Source organism: Procambarus clarkii, chromosome 39 (assembly GCF_040958095.1).
Source record: "Procambarus clarkii isolate CNS0578487 chromosome 39, FALCON_Pclarkii_2.0, whole genome shotgun sequence".
NCBI classification, from domain to species: domain Eukaryota; kingdom Metazoa; phylum Arthropoda; class Malacostraca; order Decapoda; family Cambaridae; genus Procambarus; species Procambarus clarkii.
This window is the reverse complement of record NC_091188.1, coordinates 42,359,036-42,384,035: the sequence shown is the minus strand read 5'-3', so window position 1 is coordinate 42,384,035 and position 25,000 is coordinate 42,359,036. Positions and strand designations below refer to the sequence as shown.

General features: G+C 53.7%; 1 protein-coding gene across 1 annotated transcript in view; it reads left to right on the top strand.

Moving 5' to 3' along the window:
* Positions 1 to 25,000, top strand: part of LOC123748358 (uncharacterized) — a 140,374-nt gene that overhangs the window by 95,050 nt on the left and 20,324 nt on the right. Inside the window, exon 3 of the mRNA XM_069338422.1 lies at positions 20,864 to 21,247. Coding sequence (XP_069194523.1) covers positions 20,864 to 21,247 — 384 coding nt within the window. The remainder of the gene's footprint in view (positions 1 to 20,863; positions 21,248 to 25,000) is intronic.

Here is a 25,000-nt window from a genome sequence, read left to right as displayed (position 1 = left end):
AGAGACAGAGAGAGAGAGAGACAGAGAGAGAGAGAGAGAGAGAGAGAGAGAGAGAGACAGAGAGAGAGACAGAGAGAGAGACAGAGAGAGAGAGAGAGAGAGAGACAGACAGAGAGAGAGACAGAGAGAGAGAGAGAGAGAGAGAGAGAGAGAGAGAGAGAGAGAGAGAGAGAGAGAGAGAGTGAGAGAGTGAGAGAGGAAGGATTAATGCGTTGAATCATTATACTTGAGACAATTAGTAATTACTGTAGTGATTACAGTGTAATGTTTACGACATAGATAGTTGTTAACTGGTAACGCAGCTCGTTACCCGGGCCGTATCCTGCCTTAGTATAGTTAATACTGAGAGTAGTTGGCTCGTTAAGCACCCAACACTAACAATTATCATCTTACCTGTTTCTTACCGCCCTAATACACAAATGCCTCGTTAGTATATCAAACCACCCCATTGTTAATCGGACTTGTTAGTGGGTCATTAACGATAATGACACTATTATGAACCACTCCACAAGGGACGTGATCAGGATTCGAACCTACGTCCAGGATGAGCCCAGACAGGATTATGTAATTACGTTGAAGAGCTAATTCAAAGGTAATTCTGGTGTATATGTTGTTAACTGTGACCTTAGGGAACGATTGGGCAGCACTTGTGAGTGCCCAATCGTTACTGTAGGCTTGGCACTCCACTCCATACCCCAGGGTACCTCCTGCTGGGGGGGGGGGGTCACGGTACACGGTACAGTTGTAGATTCAGTTACTGGACCCAAAAGTTGCAAGTAGCACGGACTATGGTGAGCCCGTAGTGGACTTACCCGGCACAGGAGCGTGGCAAGTAGCACGGGCTATGGTGATCCCGTAGTGGACTTACCCGGCACAGGAGCGGGGCAAGTAGCACGGGCTATGGTGAGCCCGTAGTGGACTTACCTGGCACAGGAGCGGGGCAAGTAGCACGGGCTATGGTGAGCCCGTAGTGGACTTACCTGGCACAGGAGCGGGGCAAGTAGCACGGGCTATGGTGAGCCCGTAGTGGACTTACCTGGCACAGGAGCGGGGCAAGTAGCCCGGGCTATGGTGATCCCGTAGTGGACTTACCTGGCACAGGAGCGGGGCAAGTAGAACGGGCTATGGTGAGCCCGTAGTGGACTTACCTGGCACAGGAGCGGGGCAAGTAGCACGGGCTATGGTGATCCCGTAGTGGACTTACCCGGCACAGGAGCGGGGCAAGTAGCACGGACTATGGTGATCCCGTAGTGGACTTACCTGGCTCAGGAGCGGGGCAAGTAGCACGGACTATGGTGAGCCCGTAGTGGACTTACCTGGCTCAGGAGCGGGGCAAGTAGCACGGACTATGGTGAGCCCGTAGTGGACTTACCTGGCACAGGAGCGGGGCAAGTAGCACGGACTATGGTGTGCCCGTAGTGGACTTACCTGGCACAGGAGCGGGGCAAGTAGCACGGACTATGGTGATCCCGTAGTGGACTTACCTGGCACAGGAGCGGGGCAAGTAGCACGGGCTATGGTGATCCCGTAGTGGACTTACCCGGCACAGGAGCGGGGCAAGTAGCACGGACTATGGTGATCCCGTAGTGGACTTACCTGGCTCAGGAGCGGGGCAAGTAGCACGGACTATGGTGAGCCCGTAGTGGACTTACCTGGCACAGGAGCGGGGCAAGTAGCACGGACTATGGTGATCCCGTAGTGGACTTACCTGGCACAGGAGCGGGGCAAGTAGCACGGACTATGGTGAGCCCGTAGTGGACTTACCTGGCACAGGAGCGGGGCAAGTAGCACGGGCTATGGTGATCCCGTAGTGGACTTACCTGGCACAGGAGCGGGGCAAGTAGCACGGACTATGGTGAGCCCGTAGTGGACTTACCTGGCACAGGAGCGGGGCAAGTAGCACGGACTATGGTGATCCCGTAGTGGACTTACCCGGCACAGGAGCGGGGCAAGTAGCACGGGCTATGGTGAGCCCGTAGTGGACTTACCCGGCACAGGAGCGGGGCAAGTAGCACGGACTGTGGTGAGCCCGTAGTGGACTTGTGACTGCTATATTCGCCGCCTTGTATCCCAACCTGCGCGAGTCTCCCTAAACATAGCTGTGAGGTCGGGTCAAGCTCCCGGGCCCCGCCTCTCCACCTTATCAACTTTCCTTTGCATTTTGAACTTAATCTTATCACTTGTGTTGACCTTTCCTCTAAGGTTAAGGAGTGTGTGGTCGCTGAAGCTTCTAGCGGGTGTTGGGCTCCGGCTCTTGGGCCCCAACCATCACCCGGAACAAGATGGACGTGTAGGGTCGAGCCTCGGCTCTTCAGCCCCGCCTCTCACCCATCAATAAAATAATAATATATGGCTCCTTTCACTCGTTCTGTCGTGATCATATTTACATTAAAAGTTAGCATTATATTGGCCTCGAACGCTTCCTTATTTAGTGCGTTCCACTTGTTTACCACCGTCACCAAGCCATTACCACTATATAGTACTGGGAAGGGGTCAGGATATGGGATGGGACGGTGGGAGGGAATGGTGCCCAACCTCTTGTGGTGGACGGTCGGGGATTGAACACCGACCTGCATGACGCGAGACAGTCGCTCTACCGTCCACCCCAAGTGGTTGGGTGTACTGAGGAGGGTATTATAGAAGTTTTAACTCTCCTTGTTAAGTGTGCAAGAGGCAAGCCACACCAGGGTGTGGACCCCAGGGTGTGGACCCCAGGGTGTGGACCCCAGGGTGTGGACCCCAGGGTGTGGACCCCAGGGTGTGGACCCCAGGGTGTGGACCCCAGGGTGTGGACTCCAGGGTGTGGACTCCAGGGTGTGGACTCCAGGGTGTGGACCCCAGGGTGTGGACTCCAGGGTGTGGACTCCAGGGTGTGGACTCCAGGGTGTGGACTCCAGGGTGTGGACCCCAGGGTGTGGACCCCAGGGTGTGGACCCCAGGGTGTGGACCCCAGGGTGTGGACCCCAGGGTGTGGACTCCAGGGTGTGGACTCCAGGGTGTGGACTCCAGGGTGTGGACTCCAGGGTGTGGACCCCAGGGTGTGGACTCCAGGGTGTGGACTCCAGGTTGTGGACTCCAGGGTGTGGACCCCAGGGTGTGGACACCAGGGTGTGGACTCCAGGGTGTGGACACCAGGGTGTGGACCCCAGGGTGTGGACTCCAGGGTGTGGACTCCAGGGTGTGGACCCCAGGGTGTGGACTCCAGGGTGTGGACTCCAGGGTGTGGACCCCAGGGTGTGGACCCCAGGGTGTGGACTCCAGGGTGTGGACACCAGGGTGTGGACACCAGGGTGTGGACCCCAGGGTGTGGACCCCAGGGTGTGGACTCCAGGGTGTGAACTCCAGGGTGTGAACTCCAGGGTGTGGACTCCAGGGTGTGGACTCCAGGGTGTGGACACCAGGGTGTGGACTCCAGGTTGTGGACTCCAGGTTGTGGACTCCAGGGTGTGGACTCCAGGGTGTGGACCCCAGGGTGTGAACTCCAGGGTGTGGACCCCAGGGTGTGGACCCCAGGGTGTGGACCCCAGGGTGTGGACTCCAGGTTGTGGACTCCAGGGTGTGGACACCAGGGTGTGGAGTACAGGGTGTGGACCCCAGGGTGTGGACCCCAGGGTGTGGACTCCAGGGTGTGGACCCCAGGGTGTGGACACCAGGGTGTGGACTCCAGGGTGTGGACTCCAGGGTGTGGACACCAGGGTGTGGACACCAGGGTGTGGACACCAGGGTGTGGACACCAGGGTGTGGACACCAGGGTGTGGACACCAGGGTGTGGACACCAGGGTGTGGACTCCAGGGTGTGGACTCCAGGGTGTGGACCCCAGGGTGTGGACTCCAGGGTGTGGACTCCAGGGTGTGGACTCCAGGGTGTGGACTCCAGGGTGTGGACTCCAGGGTGTGGACCCCAGGGTGTGGACTCCAGGGTGTGGACTCCAGGGTGTGGACCCCAGGGTGTGGACTCCAGGGTGTGGACTCCAGGTTGTGGACTCCAGGGTGTGGACTCCAGGGTGTGGACCCCAGGGTGTGGACCCCAGGGTGTGGACCCCAGGGTGTGGACTCCAGGGTGTGGACCCCAGGGTGTGGACACCAGGGTGTGGACTCCAGGGTGTGGACTCCAGGGTGTGGACACCAGGGTGTGGACCCCAGGGTGTGGACCCCAGGGTGTGGACTCCAGGGTGTGAACTCCAGGGTGTGAACTCCAGGGTGTGGACTCCAGGGTGTGGACTCCAGGGTGTGGACACCAGGGTGTGGACTCCAGGTTGTGGACTCCAGGGTGTGGACTCCAGGGTGTGGACCCCAGGGTGTGGACCCCAGGGTGTGAACTCCAGGGTGTGGACCCCAGGGTGTGGACCCCAGGGTGTGGACCCCAGGGTGTGGACCCCAGGTTGTGGACTCCAGGGTGTGGACACCAGGGTTTGGAGTACAGGGTGTGGACCCCAGGGTGTGGACCCCAGGGTGTGGACCCCAGGGTGTGGACACCAGGGTGTGGACACCAGGGTGTGGACTCCAGGGTGTGGACTCCAGGGTGTGGACACCAGGGTGTGGACACCAGGGTGTGGACACCAGGGTGTGGACACCAGGGTGTGGACACCAGGGTGTGGACTCCAGGTTGTGGATACCAGGGTGTGGACTCCAGGTTGTGGACACCAGGGTGTGGACACCAGGATGTGGACACCAGGGTGTGGACCCCAGGGTGTGGACCCCAGGGTGTGGACACCAGGGTGTGGACACCAGGGTGTGGACTCCAGGGTGTGGACTCCAGGGTGTGGACTCCAGGGTGTGGACACCAGGGTGTGGACTCCAGGTTGTGGACTCCAGGTTGTGGACACCAGGGTGTGGACACCAGGGTGTGGACACCAGGGTGTGGACACCAGGGTGTGGACTCCAGGGTGTGGACCCCAGGGTGTGGACCCCAGGGTGTGGACACCAGGGTGTGGACTCCAGGGTGTGGACTCCAGGTTGTGGACTCCAGGGTGTGGACTCCAGGGTGTGGACTCCATGGTGTGGACACCAGGGTGTGGACACCAGGGTGTGGACTCCAGGGTGTGGACCCCAGGGTGTGGAGTACAGGGTGTGGACCCCAGGGTGTAGAATACAGGGTGTGGACTCCAGGGTGTGGACACCAGGGTGTGGACACCAGGGTGTGGACACCAGGGTGTGGACTCCAGGGTGTTGACACCAGGGTGTGGACACCAGGGTGTGGACTCCAGGGTGTGGACTCCAGGGTGTGGACTCCAGGGTGTGGACTCCAGGGTGTGGACACCAGGGTGTGGACTCCAGGGTGTGGACACCAGGGTGTGGACACCAGGGTGTGGACTCCAGGGTGTGGACTCCAGGGTGTGGACTCCAGGGTGTGGACTCCATGGTGTGGACACCAGGGTGTGGACACCAGGGTGTGGACTCCAGGGTGTGGACCCCAGGGTGTGGAGTACAGGGTGTGGACCCCAGGGTGTAGAATACAGGGTGTGGACTCCAGGGTGTGGACACCAGGGTGTGGACACCAGGGTGTGGACACCAGGGTGTGGACTCCAGGGTGTTGACACCAGGGTGTGGACACCAGGGTGTGGACTCCAGGGTGTGGACTCCAGGGTGTGGACTCCAGGGTGTGGACTCCAGGGTGTGGACACCAGGGTGTGGACTCCAGGGTGTGGACACCAGGGTGTGGACACCAGGGTGTGGACTCCAGGGTGTGGACCCCAGGGTGTGGACCCCAGGGTGTGGACACCAGGGTGTGGACTCCAGGGTGTGGACTCCAGGTTGTGGACTCCAGGGTGTGGACACCAGGGTGTGGACTCCAGGTTGTGGACACCAGGGTGTGGACACCAGGGTGTGGACACCAGGGTGTGGACTCCAGGGTGTGGACCCCAGGGTGTGGACACCAGGGTGTGGACTCCAGGGTGTGGACTCCAGGGTGTGGACTCCAGGGTGTGGACTCCAGGGTGTGGACTCCATGGTGTGGACACCAGAGTGTGGACACCAGGGTGTGGACACCAGGGTGTGGACTCCAGGGTGTGGACCCCAGGGTGTGGAGTACAGGGTGTGGAGTACAGGGTGTGGACTCCAGGGTGTGGACACCAGGGTGTGGACACCAGGGTGTGGACACCAGGGTGTGGACTCCAGGGTGTTGACACCAGGGTGTGGAGTACAGGGTGTGGAGTACAGGGTGTGGAGTACAGGAAGTCACACTGTAGGCTTGGAGTAAGGGTGTGGCAGGAGTGACCCTGGCTGGACCGTCACCCTGGCGCCAGTATTGTGATCTTGTACACAATAATCCACCTCACTCCCCGCTTCCACCACCACCTCCACAACCACCACCCGCGGGGATGCGCACTACATGGCACGTCCCACACAACACCGTATTTACACGGATTTCAAAAACCTCCTAATCTTTCCTACCTTACTATGTAGGTGAGGTAGGCGACTGGTGACAGTATTAAGGCTAATTAACTGAGCCGTACAACGCAACGCCTAACAGCCTGGCTGATCAATTACAGGCCGTGGCTCCGAGACCGGGCCACGGGGATATGGATCCTCGGAACCAGATGAAATTAATCCCAAGGAAAGTAGGCCTAACAGGTAGAAATAGCCCAACCGGCTCTGTCCCTGTGAGATTTGTTGCATAAATTAACAGTTCAAATCCATGGGAGTGTTGATCCAGTGAGGCTGTTGTGTTTGTTCTCTTGCTGGTGTGAGGTTGACCCACTCGCCTGTTGTGGGCGTGGGCTGGCGCTATCATGAGGGTAGTGTAGGGGAGAAAGTGGTGATAGTGAAGGCTTGCACGTGACTCATGTTGAGTAGGGGAATGTTACAGGGCAGTCGGCGTCCGCCCAAGTGACACTCTGAATAGTGGCAGTTGTGCAGACCCCCAGGCGGGTTGTATCAAGTATGAAATAGTTGCTGCTTGCCCCGTAGAGTTTTTCAACCCAGCCTTGTCACCCGACCTTGTCACCCGACCTTGTCACCCGGCTTTGTCACCCGACCTTGTCACCCAGCTTTGTCACCCAGCTTTGTCACCCGGCTTTGTCACCCGACCTTGTCACCCGACCTTGTCACCCGGCTTTGTCACCCGACCTTGTCACCCAGCTTTGTCACCCAGCTTTGTCACCCGGCTTTGTCACCCGACCTTGTCACCGGCTTTGTCACACGGCTTTGTCACCCGACCTTGTCACCCGACCTTGTCACCCGGCTTTGTCACCCGACCTTGTCACCCGGCTTTGTCACCCGACCTTGTCACCGGCTTTGTCACCCGACCTTGTCACCCGACCTTGTCACCCGACCTTGTCACCCAGCTTTGTCACCCGACCTTGTCACCGGCTTTGTCACACGGCTTTGTCACCCGACCTTGTCACCCGGCTTTGTCACCCGACCTTGTCACCCGACCTTGTCACCCGACCTTGTCACCCAGCTTTGTCACCCGACCTTGTCACCGGCTTTGTCACCCGGCTTTGTCACCCGACCTTGTCACCCGACCTTGTCACCCGACCTTGTCACCCGGCTTTGTCACCCGACCTTGTCACCGGCTTTGTCACACGGCTTTGTCACCCGACCTTGTCACCGGCTTTGTCACCCGACCTTGTCACCCGGCTTTGTCACCCGGCTTTGTCACCCGACCTTGTCACCGGCTTTGTCACCCGACCTTGTCACCGGCTTTGTCACCCGACCTTGTCACCGGCTTTGTCACCCGACCTTGTCACCGGCTTTGTCACCCGACCTTGTCACCCGGCTTTGTCACCCGACCTTGTCACCGGCTATGTCACCCGACCTTGTCACCGGCTTTGTCACCCGACCTTGTCACCGGCTTTGTCACCCGACCTTGTCACCCAGCTTTGTCACCCGGCTTTGTCACCCGGCTTTGTCACCCGGCCTTGTCACCCGACCTTGTCACCCGGCCTTGTCACCCGGCTTTGTCACCCGGCTTTGTCACCCGGCTTTGTCACCCAGCTTTGTCACCCAGCTTTGTCACCCAGCTTTGTCACCCGACCTTGTCACCGGCTTTGTCACCCGACCTTGTCACCCGGCTTTGTCACCCGACCTTGTCACCGGCTTTGTCACCCGGCTTTGTCACCCGGCTTTGTCACCCGGCTTTGTCACCCGGCTTTGTCACCCGACCTTGTCACCCAGCTTTGTCACCCGACCTTGTCACCGGCTTTGTCACCCGGCTTTGTCACCCGACCTTGTCACCCAGCTTTGTCACCCGACCTTGTCACCCGGCTTTGTCACCCGACCTTGTCACCCGGCTTTGTCACCCGACCTTGTCACCCGGCTTTGTCACCCGACCTTGTCACCCGACCTTGTCACCCGGCTTTGTCACCCGACCTTGTCACCCGGCTTTGTCACCCGACCTTGTCACCCGACCTTGTCACCCGGCTTTGTCACCCGGCTTTGTCACCCGACCTTGTCACCCGGCTTTGTCACCCGACCTTGTCACCCGGCTTTGTCACCCGACCTTGTCACCCGACCTTGTCACCCGACCTTGTCACCGGCTTTGTCACCCGACCTTGTCACCCGGCCTTGTCACCGGCTTTGTCACCCGACCTTGTCACCCGGCCTTGTCACCGGCTTTGTCACCCGACCTTGTCACCCGGCCTTGTCACACGGCTTTGTCACCCGACCTTGTCACCCGGCCTTGTCACCCGGCTTTGTCACTCGGCTTTGTCACCCGACCTTGTCACCCGGAATTGTCACCCGGAATTGTCACCCGGCTTTGTCACTCGGCTTTGTCACCCGACCTTGTCACCCGGCCTTGTCACCCGGCTTTGTCACCCGACCTTGTCACCCGGCTTTGTCACCCGACCTTGTCACCCGACCTTGTCACCCGGCTTTGTCACCCGACCTTGTCACCGGCTTTGTCACCCGGTTTTGTCACCCGGTCTTGTCACCGGGCCTTGTCACCCAGCCTTGTCACCCGACCTTGTCACCCAGCCTTGTCACCCGACCTTGTCACCCGGCCTTGTCACCCAGCCTTGTCACCCGACCTTGTCACCCAGCCTTGTCACGCAGCCTTGTCACCCGACCTTGTCACCCGACCTTGTCACCCAGCCTTGTCACCCAGCCTTGTCACCCGACCTTGTCACCTGACCTTGACACTAACTATAAATTAGGTATTGTCAGCAGTTGCTGCTCACTACAGTTAAATTGAACGAGAGAATGTATTTCCTGTCTACTCTATACAATACTGTAGTCTCACTGTATGGCCAACCCGCCCTCTTGGTACGTCGTATTTCTGACGGAATGGATCACTCCGTTCGAAATGCGGCGTTTTATTACCAATTAAAGCAGTCACATTAACTTTTTCTACACACGGGCATCGATAGGTTGGGTGGGGTGTTTGGGTGCGTACTTTTTTTGTTAAACAGTTCTATTTTTGACGGAGTGGCGAATTGAGAGAATGGGGACGGGTGTGTGTGTGTGTGTGTGGGGGGGTGAGGAAGGATGTTAGGGGGGCGTGGGGGGGGGCACAAACTAATGTAGAAAACACTGGTCACTGTGTCCCCGTGTGTGTACATCTTACCGCAGCAATGACACACACACCCACACCCACATGTGGTGGAGGCTGACTCCATACACAGTTTTAAATGTAGATATAATAGAGCCCAATAGGCTCAGGAACCTGTACACCAGTTGATTGATGGTTGAGAGGCGGGACCAAAGAGCCAGAGCTCAACCCCCGCAAACACAACTAGCAGAGTACACACACACACACAGATTACCAACAAGCGCGTGGCACCGTGCCTCAGGAAAAGCTGGTATGATGAAGCAGGACAACTGCGAAAGCACTGAAGCGGATTGAAGGACCAAGCACTGACCCACAGTAAGAGAGGAGGTTACCAGCTGGGAGATGTAGCAAGCAGGGTCCCGCATGGCTCACTCCTGGCACCGCTACTCTTCTTAGTTTATGTGAAGGCCCTGATCAACCAAGCTGTTGTTCATATGTCAGGCTGCGAGCAGCCTTGTCCAACAACCTGGATGACCAGTCCAGCAACCAGGAGGCCTGGTCGACGACTGGGCCGTGGGGATGCTGAGCCCAGAAATCATGGCAAGGTAACCCCACAAGGTAAGGTGACCTACGAGAGGGAGTGAGCTCCTTGTATCACTGTTCTTCCCACAGTAGATACTGTATCTACATCCTGGGTGTAAGTGGAACAAAAATATCTCACCTATGGGATATTCATGCCCATGCCACCACGTGCTTAATCTTCATCAATCAATCCAAACTCTACATCAATAGCACCTGGAGCACCTAACTAACAGATTGACAAATGACTGTTTAATCTGTTATCTCCAGCAAGAAGATATCAGTTGTGTAACCTTCTGATTGGACCAGAGGGTGAGTTTTAGACACGTTCTAGACGTGAGAGCTCTGCCTTGGACAACATTCCTTACACACCGTCTCCAGTACCAGTCATGAGTACTTCATTTCTTGGCCAGTTGTAGCATTATAGTTATCACAAGTGCTGTTCATCGTTATTCACGTTTATTACAAGTGGTGTTCATCGTTATTCACGTTTATCACAAGTGGTGTTCATCGTTATTCACGTTTATCACAAGTGGTGTTCATCGTTATTCACGTTTATCACAAGTGGTGTTCATCGTTATTCACGTTTATCACAAGTGGTGTTCATCGTTATTCACGTTTATCACAAGTGGTGTTCATCGTTATTCACGTTTATCACACAATCAGGTTATCAAATAACAAATTAACAGTGAGCAAATTAACGGGTAGATGAAAATAGAACTTTGTTCTTTTCAAATGAGAGGAAAACTAACTTTCACTTAACTAGTAAAGAAGAGGTGTGTGTGTGGGGCCAGAGAAGGCAACGCTCCTTGCTACTAACGAGCGAACCATCACTACACATATCACTACACATATCACTATACATATCACTACACATATCACTACACATATCACTACACATCACTTCACATATCACTTCACATATCACTACACATATCACTACACATATCACTACACATATCACTACACATATCACTACACATATCACTACACATCACTTCACATATCACTTCACATATCACTACACATATCACTTCACATATCACTACACATATCACTACACATATCACTACACATATCACTACACATATCACTACACATATCACTTCACATATCACTACACATATTACTACACATATCACTACACATATTACTTCACATATCACTACACATATCACTACACATATCACTACACATATCACTTCACATATCACTACACATATCACTACACATATCACTTCACATATCACTTCACATATCACTACACATATCACTACACATCACTACACATATCACTACACATATCACTACACATATCACTACACATATCACTACACATATCACTACACATATTACTTCACATATTACTACACATATTACTACACATATCACTACACATCACTACACATATCACTACACATATCACTACACATATCACTACACATATCACTTCACATATTACTTCACATATCACTACACATATCACTACACATATCACTACACATATCACTACACATATTACTACACATATCACTACACATATCACTACACATATCACTACACATATTACTTCACATATCACTACACATATCACTACACATATCACTACACATATTACTTCACATATTACTTCACATATCACTACACATATCACTACACATATCACTACACATATCACTACACATATCACTACACATATCACTTCACATATCACTACACATATCACTACACATATCACTACACATATTACTTCACATATTACTTCACATATCACTACACATATCACTACACATATCACTACACATATTACTTCACATATTACTTCACATATTACTTCACATATCACTACACATCACTACACATATCACTACACATATTACTACACATCACTACACATATCACTACACATATCACTACACATATTACTTCACATATTACTACACATATCACTACACATATCACTACACATATTACTTCACATATCACTACACATATTACTTCACATATCACTACACATATTACTTCACATATCACTACACATATTACTTCACATATCACTACACATATCACTACACATATTACTACACATATCACTACACATATCACTACACATATTACTTCACACATCACTACACATATTACTTCACATATCACTACACATATTACTTCACATATCACTACACATATTACTTCACATATCACTACACATATTACTACACATATCACTACACATATCACTACACATATCACTACACGTATCACTACACATATCACTACACATATCACTACACATAAAGTAAATATTCAAGAGGCAAATTACGATAAAAAAATGAATTAGAAGTTATTGAAAAGCTGGTTATTAATTACAAGTTGTGTAATGGGTCTTGATGAAGCTGTCTTGTACTTGATGAAGCTGTCTTGTACTTGATGAAGCTGTCTTGTACTTGATGAAGCTGTCTTGTACTTGATGAAGCTGTCTTGTACTTGATGAAGCTGTCTTGTACTTAATGAAGCTGTCTTGTACTTGATGAAGCTGTCTTGTACTTGGTGAAGCTGTCTTGTACTTGATGAAGCTGTCTTGTACTTGATGAAGCTGTCTTGTACTTGGTGAAGCTGTCTTGTACTTGATGAAGCTGTCTTGTACTTGATGAAGCTGTCTTGTACTTGATGAAGCTGTCTTGTACTTGGTGAAGCTGTCTTGTACTTGGTGAAGCTGTCTTGTACTTGACGCTGTCTTCTACTTGATGAAGCTGTCTTGTACTTGATGAAGCTGTCTTGTACTTGATGAAGCTGTCTTGTACTTGATGAAGATGTCGTGTACTTGATGAAGCTGTCTTGTACTTGCTGAAGCTGTCTTGTACTTGATGAAGATGTCATGTACTTGATGAAGCTGTCTTGTACTTGATGAAGCTGTCTTGTACTTGATGAAGCTGTCTTGTACTTGCTGAAGCTGTCTTGTACTTGCTGAAGCTGTCTTGTACTTGCTGAAGCTGTCTTGTACTTGATGAAGCTGTCTTGTACTTGCTGAAGCTGTCTTGTACTTGATGAAGATGTCATGTACTTGATGAAGCTGTCTTGTACTTGATGAAGCTGTCTTGTACTTGCTGCAGCTGTCTTGTACTTGCTGAAGCTGTCTTGTACTTGATGAAGATGTCTTGTACTTGATGACGCTGTCTTGTACTTGATGACGCTGTCTTGTACTTGCTGAAGCTGTCTTGTACTTGCTGAAGCTGTCTTGTACTTGATGAAGCTGTCTTGTACTTGATGAAGCTGTCTTGTACTTGGTGAAGCTGTCTTGTACTTGATGAAGCTGTCTTGTACTTGATGAAGCTGTCTTGTACTTGATGAAGCTGTCTTGTACTTGATGAAGCTGTCTTGTACTTGGTGAAGCTGTCTTGTACTTGATGAAGCTGTCTTGTACTTGATGAAGATGTCGTGTACTTGATGAAGCTGTCTTGTACTTGCTGAAGCTGTCTTGTACTTGATGAAGATGTCATGTACTTGATGAAGCTGTCTTGTACTTGATGAAGCTGTCTTGTACTTGATGAAGCTGTCTTGTACTTGCTGAAGCTGTCTTGTACTTGCTGAAGCTGTCTTGTACTTGCTGAAGCTGTCTTGTACTTGATGAAGATGTCTTGTACTTGATGACGCTGTCTTGTACTTGCTGAAGCTGTCTTGTACTTGATGAAGCTGTCGGGTACTTGATGAAGCTGTCTTGTACTTGAACACTTGTACTTCCATATATAGGAAGCCATTGTCTGTCAGTGGCAATGAAATGCCAGAATTTCTTCAGCTGGAAATAATTGATTTATATATAAATTATATATATTATAATTATAAGATAATTCTCCTTGAAAGAAAAGTTTTCAGACGTTGATGAGACCAAATTATCTCAAGATCAAGTATTTTAGTTCACCGATTATTTCCATTTTTATAAATATCAATAAATCTCAGCTTCTCAACTGCTGCAGACCCGGGCTCTATACCCACTCCACCCACGTGACTATGGGAGGGGCTCGACCCCCGCTCAGCCTACCCCCAGGTCAAGTGTGACATGGGAGCCAGTGTATCTAGGGCCATGGTTGACCTGGTAAGCATGTAGGTGGCCGGCTGGTGGAGTCATTCGTGTTAGTGTGGCTCAGGCCCACACCGTCGCCAGGGTTTGTGACGGTGACGCGATTGATTGTGTCAGCCCTGTGGAAGTGTGTTGAACAGTCTCGGGCCTCTGATGTTGATAGTTCTCTCTTGAACACTGTGAGGGGTCGGCCAGTTATGTCCCTTATGTGTAGTGGAAGTGTGTTGAACAGTCTCGGACCTCTGATGTTGATAGTTCTCTCTTGAACACTGTGAGGGGTCGGCCAGTTATGTCCCTTATGTGTAGTGGAAGCGTGTTGAACAGTCTCGGGCCTCTGATGTTGATAGTTCTCTCTTGAACACTGTGAGGGGTCGGCCAGTTATGCCCCTTATGTGTAGTGGAAGCGTGTTGAACAGTCTCGGGCCTCTGATGTTGATAGTTCTCTCTTGAACACTGTGAGGGGTCGGCCAGTTATGTCCCTTATGTGTAGTGGAAGCGTGTTGAACAGTCTCGGGCCTCTGATGTTGATAGTTCTCTCTTGAACACTGTGAGGGGTCGGCCAGTTATGTCCCTTATGTGTAGTGGAAGCGTGTTCAACAGTCTCGGGCCTCTGATGTTGATAGTTCTCTCTTGAACACTGTGAGGGGTCGGCCAGTTATGTCCCTTATGTGTAGTGGAAGCGTGTTGAACAGTCTCGGGCCTCTGATGTTGATAGTTCTCTCTTGAACACTGTGAGGGGTCGGCCAGTTATGTCCCTTATGTGTAGTGGAAGCGTGTTGAACAGTCTCGGGAATCGGATGTAGACTAGAATGATATTATTATGGTAGATAAATACAATAAGTCCATATTCCGTTACCTCAATGTTTCCCAATAACCAACCAGTTATATGTGAATCAATATTTGAATTTGAATTTGAATACAGGGAGGTACTACTTGGTTGGGCGGAGGACTACTGGGTAACCTGCGGTCTACTGGCCGCCATTGACGCCTCTCGCTACACATAATAATCGTATACAGATTTATACATGTGTATCACCCAGTACACATAACTGGGTGTGTAGGAGTGTGTGGATGTATAAGATATGTAAGGATGCGTGTAGGAGCGGGTAGGAGGGTGATACCCGCATGGGTTCTCCTCTAACGGCGGGTGTCATGGCTGCCACCCGCCCTGCCGGCAACCCAACACCCGCGCTGTAATCCCTGGGGACCTGGGGCCAGCACGCCCTCAACCCCCCAGCACGCCCTCAACCTGTAGCACGCCCTCAACCCGTAGCACGCCCTCAACCCGTAGCACGCCCTCAACCTGTAGCACGCCCTCAACCCGTAGCACGCCCTCAACCCGTAGCACGCCCTCAACCCGTAGCACGCCCTCAACCCGTAGCACGCCCTCAACCCGTAGCACGCCCTCAACCCGTAGCACGCCCTCAACCCGTAGCACGCCCTCAACCCGTAGCACGCCCTCAACCCGTAGCACGCCCTCAACCCGTAGCACGCCCTCAACCCGTAGCACGCCCTCAACCTGTAGCACGCCCTCAACCTGTAGCACGCCCTCAACCTGTAGCACGCCCTCAACCTGTAGCACGCCCTCAACCTGTAGCACGCCCTCAACCCGTAGCACGCCCTCAACCCGTAGCACGCCCTCAACCTGTAGCACGCCCTCAACCTGTAGCACGCCCTCAACCTGTAGCACGCCCTCAACCTGTAGCACGCCCTCAACCCGTAACACGCCCTCAACCCGTAGCACGCCCTCAACCCGTAGCACGCCCTCAGTCCCCAGCACGCCCCCAACCCGTAGCACGCCCTCAACCCGTAGCACGCCCTCAACCCGTAGCACGCCCTCAACCCGTAGCACGCCCTCAACCTGTAGCACGCCCTCAACCTGTAGCACGCCCTCAACTCGTAGCACGCCCTCAACCCGTAGCACGCCCTCAACCCGTAGCACGCCCTCAACCCCCAGCATGCCCCCAACCTGTAGCACGCCCTCAACCTGTAGCACGCCCTCAACCCCCCAGCACGCCCCCAACCTGTAGCACGCCCCCAACCTGTAGCACGCCCTCAACCTGTAGCACGCCCTCAACCTGTAGCACGCCCTCAACCCGTAGCACGCCCTCAACCCGTAGCACGCCCTCAACCCGTAGCACGCCCTCAACCCGTAGCACGCCCTCAACCTGTAGCACGCCCTCAACCTGTAGCACGCCCTCAACCTGTAGCACGCCCTCAACCTGTAGCACGCCCTCAACCTGTAGCACGCCCTCAACCTGTAGCACGCCCTCAACCCGTAGCACGCCCTCAACCCGTAGCACGCCCTCAACCCGTAGCACGCCCTCAACCCCCAGCACGCCCCCAACCTGTAGCACGCCCTCAACCTGTAGCACGCCCTCAACCCCCCAGCACGCCCCCAACCTGTAGCACGCCCTCAACCTGTAGCACGCCCTCAACCTGTAGCACGCCCTCAACCTGTAGCACGCCCTCAACCTGTAGCACGCCCTCAACCTGTAGCACGCCCTCAACCCGTAGCACGCCCTCAACCCGTAGCACGACCTCAACCCGTAGCACGCCCTCAACCCCCAGCACGCCCCCAACCTGTAGCACGCCCTCAACCTGTAGCACGCCCTCAACCCCCCAGCACGCCCCCAACCTGTAGCACGCCCTCAACCTGTAGCACGCCCTCAACTTGTAGCACGCCCCCAACCTGTAGCACGCCCTCAACCTGTAGCACGCCCTCAACCCGTAGCACGCCCTCAACCTGTAGCACGCCCTCAACCCCCCAGCACGCCCTCAATCCCCCAGCACGTCCCCAACCTGTAGCACGCCCTCAACCTGTAGCACGCCCTCAACCCGTAGCACGCCCTCAACCCGTAGCACGCCCTCAACCCCCAGCACGCCCCCAACCTGTAGCACGCCCTCAACCTGTAGCACGCCCTCAACCCCCAGCACGCCCCCAACCTGTAGCACGCCCTTAACCTGTAGCACGCCCTCAACCTGTAGCACGCCCTCAACCTGTAGCACGCCCTCAACCTGTAGCACGCCCTCAACCTGTAGCACGCCCTCAACCCGTAGCACGCCCTCAACCTGTAGCACGCCCTCAACCTGTAGCACGCCCTCAACCTGTAGCACGCCCTCAACCTGTAGCACGCCCTCAACCTGTAGCACGCCCTCAACCCGTAGCACGCCCTCAACCCGTAGCACGCCCTCAACCCGTAGCACGCCCTCAACCCGTAGCACGCCCTCAACCCGTAACACGCCCTCAACCCGTAACACGCCCTCAACCCGTAGCACGCCCTCAACCCGTAGCACGCCCTCAACCTGTAGCACGCCCTCAACCCGTAGCACGCCCTCAACCCATAGCACGCCCCCAACCCGTAGCACGCCCTCAACCCGTAGCACGCCCTCAACCTGTAGCACGCCCTCAACCCGTAGCACGCCCCCAACCCGTAGCACGCCCTCAACCCGTAGCACGCCCTCAACCTGTAGCACGCCCCCAACCCGTAGCACGCCCTCAACCTGTAGCACGCCCTCAACCCGTAGCACGCCCTCAACCCGTAGCACGCCCTCAACCCGTAGCACGCCCTCAACCCGTAACACGCCCTCAACCCGTAGCACGCCCTCAACCCGTAGCACGCCCTCAACCTGTAGCACGCCCTCAACCCGTAGCACGCCCTCAACCCATAGCACGCCCCCAACCCGTAGCACGCCCTCAACCTGTAGCACGCCCTCAACCTGTAGCACGCCCTCAACCTGTAGCACGCCCTCAACCTGTAGCACGCCCTCAACCCGTAGCACGCCCCCAACCCGTAGCACGCCCTCAACCCGTAGCACGCCCTCAACCTGTAGCACGCCCCCAACCCGTAGCACGCCCTCAACCTGTAGCACGCCCCCAACCTGTAGCACGCCCCCAACCCGTAGCACGCCCTCAACCTGTAGCACGCCCTCAACCTGTAGCACGCCCTCAACCCGTAGCACGCCCTCAACCTGTAGCACGCCCTCAACCTGTAGCACGCCCTCAACCTGTAGCACGCCCCCAACCCGTAGCACGCCCCCAACCCGTAGCACGCCCTCAACCTGTAGCACGCCCTCAACCTGTAGCACGCCCACAACCTGTAGCACGCCCTCAACCTGTAGCACGCCCTCAACCTGTAGCCCGCCCTCAACCCGTAGCACGCCCTCAACCCGTAGCACGCCCTCAACCCCCAGCACGCCCCCAACCTGTAGCACGCCCTCAACCTGTAGCACGCCCTCAACCTGTAGCACGCCCTCAACCTGTAGCACGCCCTCAACCCGTAGCACGCCCTCAACCCGTAGCACGCCCTCAGTCCCCAGCACGCCCCCAACCCGTAGCACGCCCTCAACCTGTAGCACGCCCTCAACCTGTAGCATGCCCTCAACCTGTAGCACGCCCTCAACCTGTAGCACGCCCTCAACCCGTAGCACGCCCTCAACCCGTAGCACGCCCTCAACCCGTAGCACGCCCTCAACCCCCAGCACGCCCTCAACCCCCAGCACGCCCCCAACCTGTAGCACGCCCTCAACCTGTAGCACGCCCTCAACCTGTAGCACGCCCTCAACCTGTAATACGCCCTCAACCTGTAGCACGCCCTCAACCTGTAGCACGCCCTCAACCCGTAGCACGCCCTCAACCTGTAACACGCCCTCAACCCGTAGCACGAACTCAACCCGTAGCACGCCCTCAACCCGTAGCACGCCCTCAACCCGTAGCACGCCCTCAACCCGTAGCACGCCCTCAACCCGTAGCACGCCCTCAACCCGTAGCACGCCCTCAACCCGTAGCACGCCCTCAACCCGTAGCACGCCCTCAACCCGTAGCACGCCCTCAACCCGTAGCACGCCCTCAACCCGTAGCACGCCCTCAACCCGTAGCACGCCCTCAACCCGTAGCACGCCCTCAACCTGTAACACGCCCTCAACCCGTAGCACGCCCTCAACCTGTAGCACGCCCTCAACCCCCAGCACGCCCCCAACCTGTAGCACGCCCTCAACCCGTAGCACGCCCTCAACCCGTAGCACGCCCTCAACCCGTAGCACGCCCTCAACCTGTAGCACGCCCTCAACCCGTAGCACGCCCTCAACCTGTAGCACGCCCTCAACCTGTAGCACGCCCTCAACCTGTAGCACGCCCTCAACCTGTAGCACGCCCTCAACCCGTAGCACGCCCTCAACCCGTAGCACGCCCTCAACCCGTAGCACGCCCTCAACCCGTAGTACGCCCTCAACCTTTAGCACGCCCTCAACCTGTAGCACGCCCTCAACCTGTAGCACGCCCTCAACCTGTAGCACGCCCTCAACCTGTAGCACGCCCTCAACCCGTAGCACGCCCTCAACCCGTAGCACGCCCTCAACCCGTAGCACGCCCTCAACCTGTAGCACGCCCTCAACCCGTAGCACGCCCTCAACCCGTAGCACGCCCTCAACCCGTAGCACGCCCTCAACCCGTAGCACGCCCTCAACCCGTAGCACGCCCTCAACCCGTAGCACGCCCTCAACCTGTAGCACGCTCTCAACCTGTAGCACGCCCTCAACCCGTAGCACGCCCTCAACCTGTAGCACGCCCTCAACCCGTAGCACGCCCTCAACCCCCCAGCACGCCCTCAACCTGTAGCACGCCCTCACCCTTGGTTAACTTGGACATAGATATTTCGTGACTGTTCAAAAGACATTTGTAGCCGAGGCTATTTCCCCAACCTCCCGACAGCACTTGGTGGTAAGCTTGGCCATAGATATTTCATCAAATCCCCTCACTTTGAGGCCACGTGAGCAACACAAATACGAACAAACTTCAGTGGTCCCCAAGCCAATATGCAACTGAAAACTCCACACCCCACAAGGATTCGAACCCGGCTAAGAATGCGCCAAAGGGCGATTCAGGTAAGCTTACGAAGATTTTTAAGTAGTTCACTTAGATTTCGCTAGATGTCACTAGGGTTTTAGTTTGGCCAATCAGAGAGAAGGTAACATTTTTCACCTTACAGCTGTAGCCAATCACGGATATCGGAGCTTATCCCTGACCACTTGCGACTTATTTACCTCGAATTTTCTTATAAAATTAATATATTTTGAAGTAAAAGAATGTTTTTTCAACTTGTAAAGTCAGCAGCGACATTGTTGTAAACAAATGTTACATTTTTTGTTTACCTACGTTATTCTGAGAGTGTATAGCTGCCCTTGTCGCTCTCAAGACTTGAGAAGCCGTGGTGTTTATTTACGTACATATTTACCTCAATTTACCCAAGAGCCACTAACTCTCTAGTGGCCTGGACGAGGCCGCCAGATAGTGCTCCCACCAGCCACCTTCTCTCATATTTCATGTTCACCACTGTTGATTAACTTAATAACTACTGTTATAATATCTTAGTTAACACGAAGGACGTCTCTTCACGAAACTCTCCCGCTAAAATGTTTGGTTTATTATAAAATCAATCCTCCGTGTTGTGTAGTTGAGAAAAATTGTGTTATATCCAGTTTACGTAAAGCTACGAGTGGTCGAGAGCACTCTTAGCCGACGGAGACTACGAAGATTTTCCTTCTTATATGAATACCTGAATACTGACGTATTACCCCCCCACACAGGTGTGGAGCCCCTCCCCCCCCCACAGGTGTGGAGCCCCTCCCTCCCCCCCCACACAGGTGGGGAGCGCCGCCCCCCCTCCCAAAGTAAGCCTAACAGCGTCACTGAGCCATTAAGTTAATGGCGACTCTAATGTATAGAATGTAACATAATCTTGTATAGTAATATAATTGTTTTTATTTTGTGTTTTCAGGCGCGTATAAGGGCGTGGAGGCGCCAGGTCTGGACCCAAGTTACGCCCATGGTCAGCTGTCCTGCCACGCCCACCCTTCAAGCCACGCCCACTCATCCTGCCACGCCCACTCCTCAAGCCACGCCCACTCATCCTGCCACGCCCACGACGCTTTCTTTGACGTATCTGGCTACGCCCACAGGCAGTTTTCCTGGCAGACACGCTGTCATTCATCGACCCAGTCCCACACCCAGCCACCCAGCCACGCCCACAGTCAGTCCTCTAACCACGCCCACAGTCAGGTGTCCAGCCACGCCCACACCCACGTGATTAACGATGAACCAAGTCAGGTGTGTGAGGACGACAACCACACCTCCATGAACGAGGCGACAGTGGCTATTACAGGTGAGTGGGGGGAGGCTGCATGTACTCACCTAGTTGTACTCCCCTAGTTGTGTCTGCAGGATCGAGCATTGACTCTTGGATCCCGCCTTTCGAGCATCGGTTGTTTACAGCAATGACTCCTGTCCCATTTCCCTATCATACCTGGTTTTAAAATTATGAATAGTATTTGCTTCCACAACCTGTTCCTGAAGTGCATTCCATTTTCCCACTACTCTCACGCTAAAAGAAAACTTCCTAACATCTCTGTGACTCATCTGAGTTTCAAGCTTCCATCCATGTCCTCTCGTTCTGTTACTATTCCGTGTGAACATTTCGTCTATGTCCACTCTGTCAATCCCTCTGAGTATCTTATACGTTCCTATCATGTCCCCCCTCTCCCTTCTTCTTTCTAGTGTCGTAAGGCACAGTTCCCTCAGGCGCTCCTCATACCCCATCCCTCGTAGCTCTGGGACGAGTCTCGTTGCAAACCTCTGAACCTTTTCCAGTTTCATTATATGCTTCTTCAGATGGGGACTCCATGATGAGGCGGCATACTCTAAGACTGGCCTTACGTAGGCAGTGTAAAGCGCCCTAAATGCCTCCTTACTTAGGTTTCTGAATGATGTTCTAACTTTTGCCAGTGTAGAGTACGCTGCTGTCGTTATCCTATTAATATGTGCCTCAGGAGATAGATTAGGTGTTACGTCCACCCCCAGGTCTCTTTCACGCGTCGTTACAGGTAGGCTGTTCCCCTTCATTGTGTACTGTCCCTTTGGTCTCCTATCTCCTAGTCCCATTTCCATAACTTTACATTTGCTCGTGTTGAATTCTAGTAGCCATTTCTCTGACCATCTCTGCAATCTGTTCAGGTCCTCTTGGAGGATCCTGCAATCCTCATCTGTCACAACTCTTCTCATCAACTTTGCATCATCCGCAAACATCGACATGTAGGACTCTACGCCTGTAAACATGTCGTTAACATATACAAGAAATAGAATTGGTCCCAGCACCGATCCTTGTGGTACTCCACTTGTTACTGTTCGCCAGTCCGACTTCTCGCCCCTTACCGTAACTCTTTGGCTCCTTCCTGTTAGGTAGTTCCTTATCCATGCTAGGACCTTTCACCCCACCCCCGCCTGCCTCTCGAGCTTGAACAGCAGTCTCATGTGCGGTACTGTATCAAAGGCTTTTTGGCAGTCCAGAAATATGCAGTCTACCCAACCATCTCTGTCCTGTCTTATCCTCGTTATTTTATCATAGAATTCCAGAAGGTTTGTTAGGCACGATTTCCCTGTCCAGAACCCATGTTGATGTTTGTTCACAAACCTAATGTTCTCCAGGTGTGCAACCAGTCGTAGCCTAATTATTCTTTCCAGTATTTTACAGGGGATGCTTGTCAGTGATACAGGTCTATAGTTAAGTGCCTCCTCCCTATCGCCTTTCTTGAAGATCGGCACGACATTTGCCTTCTTCCAGCAACTGGGCAATTCTCCTGACATAAGTGACTCATTAAAGATCATTGCCAGAGGCACGCTGAGGGCCTGTGCTGCTTCTTTTAGTATCCACGGTGATACTTTGTCTGGTCCAACTGCTTTAGTTGCATCTAGAGTTGTCAACTGTTTCATTACCACCTCTGCTGTCACCTCTATATCTGATAGTCTTTCATCTAGGGTAACCCCTTCCAACAATGGGAGCTGCTCAGGCTCGGTAGTGAACACTCCATGGAAACTGGCATTCAGTGCCTCGCAGATTTCCTTGTCACTTTCAGTATATGCCCCCTCTGTCTTCCTTAGTCTTGTCACTTGGTCGTTCACCGACATTTTTCTTCTTATATGACTGTGTAGTAACTTAGGTTGTTTTTTCGCTTTGATTGCAATATCGTTCTCATAGTCCCTTTCCGATGTTCGTCTTATGTTAATGTAATCGTTCCTAGCTCTGTTGTATCTGCTTCTGTTGTCCTCTGTTCTTTGTCTTCTGTACTTCCTCCACTCCCGCCTGCTGGCCATTTTTGCTTCCTGACACTGTCTATTAAACCATGGGTTATTATATTCCTTCTTATTTTTTCCCTTTACCGTTGGTATAAATCTCTCTTCGGCCTCCTGGCATTTCTGTATGACTAGGTCCATCATATCTTGGACTGTTTTTCCTCTAATTTCTTCCTCCCACTGCACTTCATCCAGATAGTCCCTTATCCTCATATAGTCCCCTTTCCTGTAGTCAACTCTCCTTTCCCAGATCTCTTGTCCCATGGTCATAAGTTTGAATTCCATCATGTAGTCAAAGACTAGGACACAATGGTCACTGGCCCCTAGAGGTATTTCATGCTCTAAATTCTCGATATCTTCTACGTTCTGGGTGAAAATCAGGTCTAATAGGCTCGGTGCATCTCCTCCTCTTTCCCTTGTGTCTTCCTTCACATGTTGTGTCAGGAAATTCCTGTCTATAACATCTACTAATTTTGCTCCCCACGTTTCGTCCCCTCCATGGGGATTCCTTGATTCCCAATTTATATCTTTCCATGATTTAGGTCCCCCATGATCAGCAGCTTCGCTCTCATTCTGTGGGCTAGTGTTGCTGCCTTCTGCAGTTCATCTATACATGCTTTGTTGTTGTCATCATACTCCTGCCTGGGTCTTCTACTGTTTGGTGGGGGATTGTAGATTACCAAGATCACAATCTTCCTCCCATCTACTGTCAGAGTTCCATGTATGAAGCTTGTGCACTCATTGGTAACTCGATTTCCCAGGTCTTCAAACTTCCATTTCCGCTTTATTAGGAGTGCTACTCCCCCCTCCCTGTCTCTGTGTCCTCTCTTTTCGTATCACCTGGTACCCTTCAGGAAAGATTGCATCTTAGATCATGTCATTAATTTTAGTTTCCACAATTGCAACTATGTCAGGATCTGCTTCACTCACTCTTTCTTTTATCTCTTCTGCTTTATTAGATACCCCATCAGCATTGGTGTACCAAACCTTGAGATTCTTCATGGAAACTCTTGTACCAGAGTTCTCCCTTTCTCTGGGGGTCTGGGGGGATCTGGGGGATGTCTGGGGGGTGACTGGGGGCAGGGGGGATCTGGGGGGTGTCTGGGGGATGACTGGGGGCGGGGAGGGTCCGGGGGATGTCTGGGGGGATCCGGGGGGTGTCTGGGGGGGTCCGGGGGGTGTATGGGGGGTGTATGGGGGGTGAAAGAGTTCAGGAGGGGTGCTTGGGGGGCTACTGGGGGCTGGGCTTCTAGGAAGGTAGGTAGGAGGGTCTGGGGTAGGGCCTGGGTAGGTAGGTCTGGAGTAGGAAGGGCATACTGGGTCTGAAGATTAGGGAGGGCATAGAGGGGTTGGGAGATAGCGTAAGGTTGGGAGTCAGATAGAGGTTGAGAGGTTGGGAGGGGGAAGGATAGAGGGGGTGGGGGGAACCTCCCACCTCCCTCGCAAGGGTGGGGGGTCACATGGAAGGAGAGGGGATGAGGAGGGGTGAGGGCTGGGTAGGCTTTGGGTGTTGAGGGGATGATGTGTGGGGGAGGGGCTGCAGGTGTGGGGAAGGGCGCCTGCAGGTGTGGGGGAGGGGCTGCAGGTGTGGGGGAGGGGGCTGCAGGTGTGGGGGAAGGGCTGCAGGTGTGGGGGAGGGGCTGCTGGTGTGGGGGAGGGGCTGCTGGTGTGGGGGAGGGCGCCTGCAGGTATAGGGGAGGGGTTGCAGATGTAGGAGAGGGGCTGCAGGTGTGGGGGAGGGGCTGCAGGTGTGGGGGAGGGGCTGCTGGTGTGGGGGAGGGCGCCTGCA